This window comes from Chiloscyllium punctatum, chromosome 4 (genome assembly GCF_047496795.1).
Source record: "Chiloscyllium punctatum isolate Juve2018m chromosome 4, sChiPun1.3, whole genome shotgun sequence".
NCBI classification, from domain to species: Eukaryota; Metazoa; Chordata; class Chondrichthyes; order Orectolobiformes; family Hemiscylliidae; genus Chiloscyllium; species Chiloscyllium punctatum.
In genome coordinates, this window is record NC_092742.1 from 73,574,687 (window position 1) to 73,589,421 (window position 14,735).

At 44.1% G+C, this 14,735-nt stretch overlaps 1 protein-coding gene across 1 annotated transcript in view; it reads right to left on the reverse strand.

Moving 5' to 3' along the window:
• The window catches only part of aqr (aquarius intron-binding spliceosomal factor), a 68,589-nt gene extending 56,110 nt beyond the window's left edge, over positions 1–12,479 (reverse strand). The window contains exons 1-4 of the mRNA XM_072569023.1: positions 12,330–12,479; positions 7,720–7,813; positions 7,146–7,202; positions 6,711–6,751 (exon numbers count right to left, since the gene is read on the reverse strand). Coding sequence (XP_072425124.1) covers positions 6,711–6,751; positions 7,146–7,202; positions 7,720–7,794 — 173 coding nt within the window. The 5' untranslated portion in view covers positions 7,795–7,813; positions 12,330–12,479. The remainder of the gene's footprint in view (positions 1–6,710; positions 6,752–7,145; positions 7,203–7,719; positions 7,814–12,329) is intronic.
• Between the last annotated feature and the right edge of the window lie 2,256 nt (positions 12,480–14,735).

Consider the following 14,735-nt stretch of genomic DNA (forward strand, 5'->3'; position numbering starts at 1 on the left):
AGATGACATATAAAGTCTCAAACTCAAATTGACCAAGTACCAAATGGACATTACACCATAGTAGATACATATGCAAGAACAAAGATGCTGTTTTTGTTTAGCACTAGTATGTTAAAAGGTTAAAACTTAAGTTTTAATTTGGCATTTTTCATTTATTTTCTGTGAAGGAAACTAACGAAGGTGAGAGAGAATTTAACTTACTAAATTTGTAATTTCTTTCCTGCTTCAAATTCACATTACTATAGTGGATTGAAACTCATTCTCAAGACCAATACGCTATGCAGCTCAGCCCAAAATCCTCATTAAAGGTTTACATTCACTTAGAATATAAACCACATATTTAAATTGGGCCCTTCAATACATAAAACTAGATTCTAATTAAAGACAAAACAAATGCATTCATTCTGACATCGGTACTTGATTTATATTGAAAAGGATACTTGCTGTCTTTTTTTGAAAAAAAGTGAACTGCTACTGGATCTTAGACCACAAGACATAGGAGCAGAAGTTAAGCCATTCAGCCCACCAAGTCTGCTCTGCCTTTCAATCATGGCTAATAAGTTTCTCAACCACATTCTCCCACTTTCTTCCTGGAACTCGCGTTACCCTTGACAATCAAGAACCCATCTATGTCATTCTTAAATACACTCAATGACCTGACCGCCACAGCCGTCTGTGGCAATGAATTCCATAGATTCACCAGTCTCTGGCTGAAGAGGTTTCTTACCTCCATTCTAAAAAGGTCTTCCCTTTACTCTAAGGCTGTGCCCTTGGGTCCTATTCTCTCCTATTAATGGAAACCTCTTTCAACATCCTATCTGTCCAGGCCGCTCAGTATTCCCTAAGTTTCAATTAGATACCTCCTCATCCTTCTAAACCCCATCAAGTATAAACCTAGAGTCCTCAAACATTCCTCATGTTAAACTTTTCAATCCTGGGACCATTCACATGAATTTCCGTCATGACCAGTATATCCTTCCTGAAATATGGGGCCCAAAACTGCACCCAATAATCCAAATGTGGTCTGACCAGAGCCTTATAGAGCCTCAGAAGTGCACCTCTGCTTTTACATTCAAGTCCTCTCAAAATAAATGCCACCATTGTATTTTCCTTCTGAACTACTAACTCAACATGCTAGTTTACCTTGAAAGAATCCTGGACTAGAACTTCCAAGTCTCTTTGCAATTCAGACTTCTGAATTTTCTCCCCATTTAGAAAACAGTCCATACCTCTATTCTTCCTACCAAAGTGCACGACCTCACACTTTCCCACTTTGTACTCCATCTGCCACTTCTTTGCCCACTCTCCTAACCTGTCCAAATCCTTCTGCAGCCTCTCTGCCTCCTTAATGTGACCTGTCCATCTACCTATGTTTGTATTGCCAGCAAACCTAGCCAAAATGCCCCTCATCTAGATTGTTAATGTATAAAGTGAAAAGTTGTGGTTCCAACATGGAGCCTTGTGGAATACCACTTGCCACTGGCTGCCACCCGAGAAAGGCCCTTTTATTCTCACTCTCTGCTTTCTGCCAGACAGCCAAGCTTCTACCCATTCTCACACTTTGCCACTAACATCATGGGCTCTTATCTTACTTAGTGACCTCCTAAGCTGTACCTTGTCAAAGGCCTTCTTGAAGTCCAGGTAGTTAACATTCATTGGCTCTCCTTGTTCTAACATGCTTGTTACTTCCTCAAAGAAATGTAGATTTGCCAGGCATGACCTTCCCTTGATGAAACCATGTTGACTTTTCCCTATTTTACCATATACTTCCAAGTATTCAGAAATCTCACCCTTCACAATGGATTCCAGTATCTCACCCATGGCCGAAGTTAGGCTAATTGGTCTGTAATTTACCATCTTTTGCCTTTCTCCCTTTTTAAACAGATGCGTTACATTAGAGATTTTCCAGTCCTTTGGGGCCCTCCCTGACTCTAGTGATGCCTGAAAGATCACCACTAACACCTCTGTTATCTCTTCAGCTATTTCCCTGAGAACTCTGAGTGTACTCCATCTGGTTCAGGTGATTTATCCACCTTCAGGCCAATCACTTTTTCTCGCACCTTCTCTTAGTTGATGGCCACCGTACTCAGCTCTGTCTCCTCACGCTTTTGAATTTTTGGGATATTACTCATGTCTTCTACCATGAAGTCTGGTGCAAAGTAATTATTCAGTTCGTCAGCCATTTCCTTGTTCCCCACTACTACCTCTCCAGCATCATTTTCCAGTGGCTCAATGTCCACTTTGGCTTCTCTTTTGCCCCTTAGACATCCAAAGAAACTCTTATAGTCTTCCTTTATATGACTGGCCAGCTTACCCTCATAATCAATCTTCTCCCTCCTTATTTCTTTTTTTGTTACCCTCTGTTGGTCTTTGTAAGCTTCCAAATCCTCTGGTTATCCACTGCCCTTCACCACATTATATGCTTTCTCTTTTGCTTTTATGCTATCCCTGACTTCCCCAGTTGGCCATGGTTGCCTCATCCTCTCTGTACCATGCTGCTTTTCCCTCGGGATGAATCTCTGCTGTCTCTCCTGAATTACTCCCGGAAACTCCTGCCATTGCTGTTCCACTGTCCTTCCTGCTAGGCTCCTCCCTCATGATTCTGTAGCCTTTATTCAGTTGTAAGAGCGTTATGTCAGATTCTATCTTCTCCCTCTCAAATTGCAGAGTAAATTCTATCGTGTTATGATCACTGCCTTCTACAGGTTCCTTCACCTTAAGCTCCCTTATTAAGTCTGCCTCATTACACAACACTAAATCAAGTATTGCCTGTTCCCTAGTGGACTCCACAACAAGCTGCTCCAAAATGCCATCTTGTAGACATTCCACAAATTCCTCTTCTTGCAGTCCACTACCAACCTCCATATTGAAATCCCCCATGATCACTGTAACTTTATCTTTCCTGCACATGTTTTCTATCACCTGGTGTACCTTGCGTCCCAGCTCCTGACTACTGTTTGGAGGCCTGTAAATTTTTGTTTTACCTTTGCAGTTCCTCATTTCTACCCACATAGATTCCACATCATCTGATCTAGTTGTTTTTAAACTATTGACTTAATTTCATTTCTTATTAATAAGACAACCCCACCCCTCTGCCCACCTGACTATTTTTTCGGTAGGATGTCGAGCCTTGAATATTCAGCTCCCAGTCCTGATCCCCCTGCAGCCACGTCTCCGTGATGCCCACCACGTCATACCTGTCAATTTCGATCTGCACCACAAGCTCATTTACTTTATTTCTTATATTGTGTGCATTCAGATATAGCACCTACAGTCCTGCATCAACCATCCCTCTTCTCATTGTCATTCGTTTATCGAGTGCACATGAAGTTTGATTGCTCACCTTTTCCAAACTCGCTGTCCGACTTGTTTCTATGGAGACTATAATAACCTCTCCTGAGTTCTGCACTCCTCCTTCAATTTGTGTTTTCTAATTTCCTCTATAACTGGACCCTCCCCCACCCAGTTAGCTTAAAATTCTATCAACAGCCCTAGTTATGCAATTTGCTAGGACTCCGGTCCCAGCACCGTTCAGATGAAGACAGTGCTATTGAAATAGTTGCCTTCTTCCACAGTACTGTTGCCAATGTCCCATGAATTCAAACCCATTGCTCCCACACCAATCCTTAAGTCACGCATTTACCTTCTTAATCTTGTTGACGCTGTGCCACTTAGCTCGTGGCTCAGGTGGTAACCCAGAGATTACTACATTTTTTGGTTCTGCTTTGTAATTTAGCTCCTAGTTGTTCATATTCCTTTAAGAGAACCTCTGCCCTAGTTTTATCTATGTCATTGGTACCTATGTGGACCATGACCACTGGATCTTTATGGGGTGTAGGTCTGATATCCAGACGTTTCATTACCTGGCTAGGTAACATCATCAGTGGCGACCTCCAAGTGAAGCGAAGCTGTTGTCTCCTGCTTTCTATTTATATCTTTCTCCCGGATGGGGTTCCTGGGGTTTGTGGTGATGTCATTTCCTGTTCGTTTTCTGAGGGGTTGATAGATGGCATCTAGATCTATGCGTTTGTTTATGGCATTGTGGTTGGAGTGCCAGGCCTCTAGGAATTCTCTGGCATGTCTTTGCTTAGCCTGTCCCAGGATAGATGTGTTGTCCCAGTCAAAATGGTGGGTTTTTTTCATCCGTGTTAAGGGCTATGAGGGAGAGAGGGTCGTGCATTTTTGTGGCTAGCTGGTGTTTGTGTATCCTGGTGGCTAACTTTCTTCCTGTTTGTCCTACGTAGTGTTTGTGGCAGTCCTTGCCTGGAATTTTGTAGATGACGTTAGTTTTGTCCATGGGTTGTACTGGGTCTTTTAAGTTTGTTAGTTTTTGTTTGAGAGTGTTGGTGGGTTTGTGTGCTACTAGGATTCCGAGGGGTCTAAGTAGTCTGGCTGTCATTTCTGAAACTTCTTTGATGTATGGGAAGGTGGTTAGGGTTTCTGGCTGTGTTTGGTCCGCTTGTCGTGGTTTGTTCTTGAGGAATCTGCGCACTGTGTTTTTTGAGTATCCATTCTTCTTGAATACGTTGTATAGGTGGCTCTCCTCTGTTTTGCGTAGTTCGTCTGTGCTGCAGTGTGTGGTGGCTCGTTGGAATAGTGTTCTGATACAGCTTCGTTTGTGTGTGTTGGGATGGTTGCTGGTGTAGTTAAGTATTTGGTCAGTGTTTGTCGGTTTTCTGTATACGTAGGTTTGTAGTTCTCCGTTGTCTTTTCTTTCGACTGTGACATCCAGGAATGCAAGTTTGTTGTCGGTTTCTTCCTCCTTGGTGAACTTTATGCCTGTGAGGGTGTTGTTGATGATGTTAAATGTCTCTTCTATCTTGCTTCATTTTGTGATGACAAAGGTGTCATCTACGTAGCGGACCCAGATTTTTGGTTTGACGGTTGGTAGGGCTGTTTGTTCTAGTCTTTGCATTACCGCTTCTGCTATGAATCCTGATAGCGGAGATCCCATGGGTGTGCCGTTGGTTTGTTTGTAGACTTTGTTGTTGAAAGTGAAGTGGGTGGTGAGGCACAGGTCCACTAGCTTCATGATGTTTTCGTTGGTAATGTGATTGTTGGCGGTTGGTGTGTGTGTGATGGTCTCTTCTAAAAGTGTGCATAAAGTTCACCAAGGAGGAAGAAACCAACAACAAACTCGCATTCCTGGATGTCACAGTCGAAAGAAAAGACAACGGAGAACTACAAACCTGTATATACTGAAAACTGACAAACACTGACCAAATACTTAACTACACCAGCAACCATCCCAACACACACAAACGAAGCTGTATCAGAACACTATTCCAATGAGCCACCACACACTGCAGCACAGACGAACTACGCAAAACAGAGGAGAGCCACCTATACAACGTATTCAAGAAGAACGGATACTCAAAAAACACAGTGCGCAGATTCCTCAAGAACAAACCACAACAAGCAGACCAAACACAGCCAGAAACCCTAACCACCTTACCATACATCAAAGAAGTTTCAGAAATGACAGCCAGACTAAGACCCCTCAGAATCCTAGTCGCACACAAACCCACCAACACTCTCAAACAAAAACTAACAAACTTAAAAGACCCAGTACAACCCATGGACAAAACTAACGTCATCTACAAAATTCCAGGCAAGGACTGCCACAAACACTACATAGGACAAACAGGAAGAAAGTTAGCCACCAGGATACATGAACACCAGCTAGCCACAAAAAGACACGGCCCTCTCTCCCTCGTAGCCCTACACACGAATGAAAAAAAAACACTATTTCGACTGGGACAACACATCTATCCTGGGACAGGCTAAGCAAAGACATGCCAGAGAATTCCTAGAGGCCTGGCACTCCAACCACAATGCCATAAACAAACGCATAGATCTAGATGTCATCTATCAACCCCTCAGAAAATGAACAGGAAATTACATCACCACAAACCCCAGGAACCCCATCCAGGAGAAAGATATAAATAGAAAGCAGGAGACAACAGCTTCGCTTCACTTGGAGGTCACCACTGATGATGTTACCTAGCCAGGTAATGAAACGTCTGGATATCAAACCCACAGCTCAGCGAGCAAACCTATACCTTAAACCTCAACCTGAGCTACAAACCTTCACAAACCTTGCAACTGGATCTTTATCCTCCCACTCCAAGTTCCTCTGCAGCCCAGGTGAGATATCCCGAACCAGAGCACCAGGCAGACACACAACTCTCGATCCTGGTTACAGAGAACAGTGTTTATGCCTCTAACGATACTATTCCCAGTTACAACAACGTTTGTCTTCTCTCCCCCCACTTGAATGGCTCCCTGCACCATGGTGCCGTGGTCAGTCAGCTCATCCGCCCTGCAGACCCCAGTTCCATCCATACAGGGAGCAAAACCCTTGAACCTGTTGGACGAGGACAGGGGTTGAGGCTCCCACAACTCTACCTCCTGGATCTTCTGTACAATTTGGAACATCTATTCTCCCTTGTCTGTTCAACAGTAGTACAAAATGCATTTCAATTTCTCAACATCAGAGATTTTATAGAGGGAATAGTCTCAAGACATGCACTTTACATTGGAAAAACCTTTAGCTACTAAAAATATTGCGCTGCTGTAAGACTTATATAATGACCACGTAATGACAGACAGTATTTTTAAAACATAAGGGATCTTTTAGTTTAACTCTGTACATACACCAGAGTGCAAATGTAATGTCTTAAAGAACCAATAGAAATTGATGCCCTTACTTTGTCTTTACAATCTCTTGCTGATACACATCTTCAATGACCTGTTGCAAAGAAAACAAGCAGTGGAATACATTATGCCAGTACGAGATAATTTATTTCTAATGTTTCAACATAATTATTTGGGTAGGAACAGGATAAGAATAGAGATTCATTTTACGGTTCAGTTGACAGTGATCCAGCTAGTTTACCTTCAGCATAATGGGAAGGAAACTTCAGGTTTGATCTGCATTAAGAACTCCAATAAGAACAATCACTAGATATGTAAATCTGTAGCAGAGAAACATTTTCCCAGAAACGTAATCTGGAGATTTCTCTCTTCTATTGGCCATGCAATAACTGCAACAACAAATCAAGGCTTTTGATGGTGCTTTCACATTTAAAGATGTTCCATATAGTGCACATGATTTAAATACAAGAATACAAAACATGATTTACCTTCGATTCAAATGTCATTTTCTTCTTCACGTGAGGTGCCCAATACCTATTTGATAGCTAAAAACAGGAAAATAAATATTGTAAACATTTCCAAAGCATTAGTTACTGCAGTGCAAACTCAGATAGATCTGTGCAAGTTTAAATCATGACTTTGACTAGATCGTCATAAAGCCTATTTTTAACCAGACATGGCACCTACAGGATATTTAAACATATGTACTCGCCATATTCTATTTCCCGCGCCACATTTGATAAGAGTCAGCCATGTCAACAGTAATTCTAGAAAAAGTAAACATAAGCAGAGGACTCTATAGTTAGGTACCAATTATAATTTTTTAATCCCATCTACCATAAATGAGTAGACCATATGTCTGATCAATCTTACATTAAAATTTAGAATATCACCAAGTGATCAACGTGTTCTACAGGTATCACTGATAGCACAATCTTTTACTAGCTTTAAAAATTACAAATGGCATAAATAAACTCCCAGTCAAAAATATCTTAGTATTTTGCAAAAGAAACAAAAAGGTAGAAATTCTGCTGTGTCATTTGCAAACTACACTAACCTTACCTGAGTAACATATTCAGCATTTATCTGAGATACAGTGGGTGCCACCATTTTTTTCCCATGAGATGCAGAATCCATTTTCTAGTTAACCTGTCAGCTGTTTGAGATTCAGAAGAGGGAAAATAATTTAGGCAAGAATTTATTTCATCTGCAATTTAAGAAAGAACCTGCAAAAGAAAGAATATATACAACTGGACAAGTCCAGCCTTAAAAAAAAGTAAAACTAATTTTCCATTCCTGTTTTTCAGAGCTTAGGCAATCATTAAACTTAACTGATACACGAGAAAACGGTTGCATTTTTCTTTCTGGCTAGTGCAAATTTTACAATATAGAGAATAATTGTTTCCAAACCTATTGAAAACGTTTCTAAATGTACATCAATTCCTTCTTTACTAAAATTAAAGCCCACACAGTGAATTAGTTGAGAATTTTTTAAAAAAGTATATGCATCCCACACACTAAGCCAGGCCGATTATTTACAGTGTTTCGATTATTTTCAACAAGTTGCTAAAGACCACCATTGGACATTTAACTAACAGTGGACCGATTCCTTATTCACCATAAGACACAGGAGTCATTCCCCCCATTCACAATAGTTTAGTAGCGACAAGAATACAAAGTTGTAAATAATATTTTAAGGCAAACAAAGCACCAGTGAGCAGGTAAAGACAGATAAAGAAATGACGTGGAGGTGCTGAAGTTGGTCTGGGGTGGACAAGATCAGAAGTCACACAACACCAGGTTTTAGTCCAACAGGTTTATTTCAAGTGCTGCTCCTTCGTCAGGTGAAGTCCTGGTGTTGTGTGACTTCTGACCAGATTTTTAAAAAAAGACAACGAACCGCACTCACCCGAAGGTATCTTTAAAGACTAGAAATACTGAATTGCAGAAAGCCATCTTTCTCAAAACATGCAGTACAAGCAAAACGAAAGGGTTTGAATGCAAGAAATCTTTAAAAAGCCAGAGTCAGGGAATTCTCAGAGCAGCCACAAGACATTGTTCTGAGAGCGGGGGGCTAATCAGGCAGAGGTTGTGATCCATGTTGATGCCAATGACACAGTTAGGAAGTGGGGATGTAATCCTGCAATTAGAATTTGGGGAACTTAACAAATTAACAATTATGACCTCAAACTGGTAATTTCTGAACCAATCCTTGTGTAATCTGCTCCCAGGAGGACCAGTTCCACGACAGAACACACCAGATGACCTCCTCCTTTAAAGATAGCAACTTCCCCACCCATGTGGTTGATGATGCCCTCCAGTGCATCTCATTCACTTCCCGCACCTCCGCCCTCGAACCATACCCCTCCAACCGCAACAAGGGCATGACCCCCTCCACCCAAGTCCTCACGTTCCACCCCGCCAACCACCACATGCATTGCATCATCCTCTGCCATTTCTGCCACGTACAAAAAGACCTCAGCGCCAGAGATATATTTCCCTCCCCACTCCTATCTGGTTTCCGTAAAGACCAGTCCCTCTGCAACTCTCTTGTCAGGTCCACCCCCGCCAACAACCCATCTTTCCCTCCCAGCACCTTCCCCTGCCACTGCAGGAATTGCAAAACCTCCACTCATACCTGCCCCCTCACCTCCGTCCAAGGCCCCAAAGAAGCCTTCCACATCCATCAAAGTTTCACCTGCACTTCCACGTCATTTACTGTATCCGTTGCTCCCGACGTGGTCTCCTCTACATTGGGGAGACAGGATGCCTACTTGCAGAGCGTTTCAGAGAACATCTCCGGGACACCATAAGAGACCATAAGACATAGGAGCGGAAGCAAGGCCATTCGGCCCATCGAGTCCACTCCGCCATTCAATCATGGCTGATGCGCATTTCAGCTCCACTTGCCAGCGTTCTCCCCGTAGCCCTTAATTCCTCTAGACAACAAGAACCTATCAATCTCGGCCTTGAAGACATTTAGCGTCCCGGCTTCCACTGCACTCCGTGGCAATGAATTCCACAGGCCCACCACTCTCTGGCTGAAGAAATGTCTCCGCATTTCCGTTCTGAAATGACCCCCTCTAATTCTAAGGCTGTGTCCACGGGTCCTAGTCTCCTCGCCTAACAGAAACAATTTCCTAGCATCCACCTTTTCAAAGCCATGTATTATTTTGTACGTCTCTATTAGATCTCCCCTTAATCTTCTAAACTCCAACGAATACAATCCCAGTATCCTCAGCCGTTCCTCATATGCTAGACCTGTCATTCCAGGGATCATCCGTGTGAATCTCCGCTGGACACGTTCCAGTGCCAGTATGTCCTTCCTGAGGTGTGGGGACCAAAACTGGACACAGTACTCCAAATGGGGCCTAACCAGAGCTTTATAAAGTCTTAGTAGTACATCTCTGCTTTTATATTCCAACCCTCTTGAGATAAGAGACAACATTGCATTCGCTTTCTTAATCACAGACTCAACCTGCATGTTTACCTTTAGAGAATCCTCGACTAGCACTCCCAGATCCCTTTGTGCTTTGGCTTTATTAAGTTTCTCACCATTTAGAAAGTAGTCCATGCTTTTATTCTTTTTGCCAAAGTGCAAGACCTCGCACTTGCTCACGTTAAATTCCATCAGCCATTTCCTGGACCACTCTCCCAACCTGTCTAGATCCTTCTGTAGCCTCCCCACTTCCTCAGTACGACCTGCCTGTCCACCTAACTTCGTATCATCGGCAAACTTCGCTAGAATGCCCCTGGTTCCCTCATCCAAATCATTAATATATAATGCGAACAGCTGTGGCCCCAGCACCGAACCCTGCGGGACACCGCTCGTCACCGGCTGCCATTCTGAAAAAGAACCTTTTATCCCAACTCTCTGCCTTCTGTTAGATAGCCAATCCTCAATCCATCCCAGCAGCTCACCTCGAACACCATGGGCCCTCACCTTGCTCAGCAGCCTCCCGTGTGGCACCTTATCAAAGGCCTTTTGAAAGTCCAGATAGACCACATCCACTGGGTTCCCCTGGTCTAACCTACTTGTTACCTCTTCAAAAAATTCCAACAGGTTTGTCAGGCATGACCTCCCTTTACTAAATCCATGTTGACTTGTTCTAATCAGACTCTGCTCTTCCAAGAATTTAGAAACCTCATCCTTAATGATGGATTCTAGAATTTTACTAACAACCGAGGTTAAGCTGATTGGCCTATAATTTTCCATCTTTTGCCTTGATCCTTTCTTGAACAAGGGGGTTACTACAGCCATCTTCCAATCATCCAGGACCTTTCCTGACTCCAGTGACTCTTGAAAGATCTCAACCAATGCCTCTGCTATTTCCTCAGCAACCTCTCTCAGAACTCTAGGGTGTATCCCATCGGGGCCAGGAGATTTATCAATTTTAAGACTTTTTAACTTTTCTAGCACTATCTCTTTCGTAATGGCAACCATACTCAACTCAGCCCCGTGACACCCTTTAATTTTTGGGATATTACTCATGTCTTCCACTGTGAAAACTGATGCAAAGTACTTGTTAAGTTCTCCTGCTATTTCCTTATCTCCCATCACTAGGCTCCCTGCATCAGTTTGAAGTGGCCCGCAACAACCAACCCCTGCAGCAGCTGCAGTACTCACTTTTACCTTGTGTAATATGCAACTAAGTACAGATATTGGAGGATAAACAGATAAATATGTGGCTGGGGGTGGCATGGTGGCACTGCTACCTCACAGCACCTGAGACCCAGGTTCAATTCCATCCTCGGGCAACTGTTTGTGGGAAGGTCATACGTTCACTCTGTGACTGCATGGGTTTTAACTTGGTGCTTTGGTTTCCTCCCACAGTGTGTTGCTGGAAAAGCGCAGCAGGTCAGGCAGCATCCAAAGAACAGGAGAATGGGCTACATTTGAACATAGCCAGATAGTATTGCAGTTCTTTGCAGGACATTTTGTTTGTGTTCTTTGTGAGCTTTGAATTAGTTTTACAGGAATAAGAGAACGAGGAGAGAGTATAAGAGAGGGTATCAAACACTGGGAAAAACCAGAGCACTTGAATACAGAATTGTAAGTTAACAGCTCAAGTCAGAATAAGGGAGCAATTGAAGCATTCTAAATGAGGGTTAGACTTTGCTTATGTGAATACATGGAAGTTCACTAATAAGACTGGTGAGTCACAGGCAAAGATTGTCATGTGGAAATATGACATTTATGGCTACAACCAAGACTCGATTCAAGAACAGGATTAGGAGCTTTATTTTAAATCTGGGAAAGATAGCAGCGGTCAAAGAGAGCAGTTAGTATCCGGAAAACACCACCTGATTGAGACAGAAGCCAAACGAGTACACCATATCTGGGAATTTGGTTCAGGGTGGGTTGGAGGAGGACGAGGACGAGGAGATGGAGATCAAGGAACCTTTACTGCAAGAAGTAAAGCCTCCAGAATGAGCAATGGTGAGTGGGATACCACAAAAAGTCAAGGATGTGCCCTGACATCTAATCTGCTACCAACTGTAAGTGGAATCTACAACACATGCCAAGCTTCTGCTCCGCTCATTACCCCCTGCCCTCTCCCCCTCACCCTTCTCCCCTCACCCCCTCACCCCTCTCCCCCTCACCCCTCTCCCCCGCACTGTCCCCCCCCCCCCCCTACTCCCGCAGCTTCTTCCCCCCCCCCCGTCCTCACCTCCGTCTCGCACACTCCCCGATCTTTAATATAAACTCGGCCTCGGGAGGGGAGTAAGCTCCAGGACAAAGTGGTTCTGCTGAAGGCGCTCACTTGCTCCACAGCTCTCACTGCACTGGACACCATTCACTTCCGTTCCGTCCGCTTTCTCCTTCCCCGCCCCCGAACAACAAGAGCCCGGCCCTCAGTTCCGGCCCAGGGCAGGCACCCACTCTCAATGAAAACCCCAGTCCCAGGGACATTCACCAACACTTCGTCGCCCTTTTTCCACACTGACCCAGGAAAATCAAAGAGCTTGAGAGCATGAAACATTTTAAAAACGTTATTTAAAATTATTAGAGCTAAAGGTACTGGAGAAGGGAAATTGGTGTTTCACTGATCCAAGCAGGTGGACACAGGACTCCCTGTAATAAACCCTCCAGGGATACACCCAACAACAGATTTTAAGCTTGAAAGTTCAAAGCTCGAGAACAGGATTTGTCACGTTTGTGCACAATAAAAAAAAGCCTCATAGAAAGTCGGAACAAATTACAGCAGCTGCTGGAATCTGAACTGAAAACAACAAATGCTGGAGATCACAGCAGGTCAGGCAGCATCCATGGAGAGAGAATCTCTGATGAAGAGTCACCTAGGTTCAGGGATGCCGTCCGACCCACAGTGATCTCCTGCATTTGTCCTACAAGTTTCAGAAGGAGCATTTACACCTCGTTCGTCAGAAAGTTGTTGGTTCAAATTCCACTCTACAGACTGCGGCGGAGGCAGTGGGGGGGTGGGGGGATGCTGCACGGTCAGAGGTTCCAACTTGCAGGTTAGATGTTAAGCCAAGATTCCAGTGATCCATTCAGGTGCTTTTCCTTGGCAGCAATTTCCTCTCTTATCAACATTCTAAATGTGGTCTAACAAGTCTCAAGAGTGTGTTGATGAAAAAGCACAGCAGGTCAGGCAGTATCCAAGGAGCAGGAGAATTGATGTTTTGGGCATAAGCCCTGATGAAGACTTATCTGACCTACTGTGCTTTTCCAGCACCACACTCTAGTCTCCGATCTCCAGCATCTGCAGTCCTCACTTTCTCCTAGTGGTCTGACAAGTGCCTTGTGTAGTTTCAGCAGGACCTCCTTATCTTCATATTTCATCCCTTTTGAAATAAACACCAACATTCCATTTACTCTCCCTCTTCCCACTGAGCTTGTATGTTAGCTTTTTAAGATTTATGCACAAGCACTCCAAAATACCCCTGCTCTGCAGGATTTTTCAGTTTTTCTCCATTTAAATATTAATCAACCCCTCTATTCTTCTTGCCAGAGTGCAAAACCTCACATTTTCCCACATTCCCAATGTGTTTGACTCTCAACTGCCCACTGAAATGGCCTATCAGTTGTTTCAATCACTACAAAGTTTCATTCAAGAAATGAAACCCGACAGACTAGCAGGCACTGACCTAGGCACTGGAAAAGATAATGCCAGTAACAGCTCTTCTGACTCTGCAAAGTCCTAATCACTGGGTGCTAGTGTCAATATGGTAGACCTATCTCACAGACCTGTACAGCAACCTCCTGAAGTAGTCACACTCACAGACTCCTACCTTACACACAATGCCCCAGATACCACCATCAACATTCCTGGATATGTTCCGTTCCACTGGCAGGACAGAGGTGATGGCACAGTGGTGTATAGTTGGGAAGGATTTGCCCTGGAAATCCTCAACATTGAATCTAGATCCCAACAAGTGTCATGGCTTCCAGTTAAACACAGGCAAGGAAACCTCCTGCTGATTACCGCATACAGTCCTCTCTCAACTGAGAGAGGATATCGCATACATATATGAGGGATGTCCTCTCCAAAATGGGCTTTGGGGAGGGAATCGGAAATTGGATCAGACTGCTCTACACCAACATTGTCAGTGCAGTCTCAATCAATGGGTGGGAATCAGATAGCTTCCCTGTAAGATCTGGAGTCAGGCAGGGATGCCCCCTCTCACCCGCCTTGTTTGTGTGTTGCATAGAGCCATTTGCCGAATCCATCAGGAAGGATGCGAGCCTGAGAGGGGTGACTATTCCTGGCAACGGGGGCCTGCAGGTTAAGGCCTCCCTGTACATGGATGACGTCGCTGTTTTCTGCTCGGATCCGCTGTCCGTGCACAGACTCGTGTGCATCTGCGACCAGTTCGAACGGGCCTCGGGGGCCAAGGTAAACCGAGGCAAGAGCGAGGCCATGCTCTTCGGGAACTGGGCCGACCAATCCTCTATCCCCTTCACCGTCAGGACTGACCACCTGAAGGTGCTGGGTATTTGGTTCAGGGGGGCTGGGGCGTGCGCCAAGACCTGGGAGGAGCGGATCAGGAAGATGAGACAGAAACTAGGCAGATGGGGGCAACAGTCGCTCTCCATCGCGGGAAAAAACCTGGTC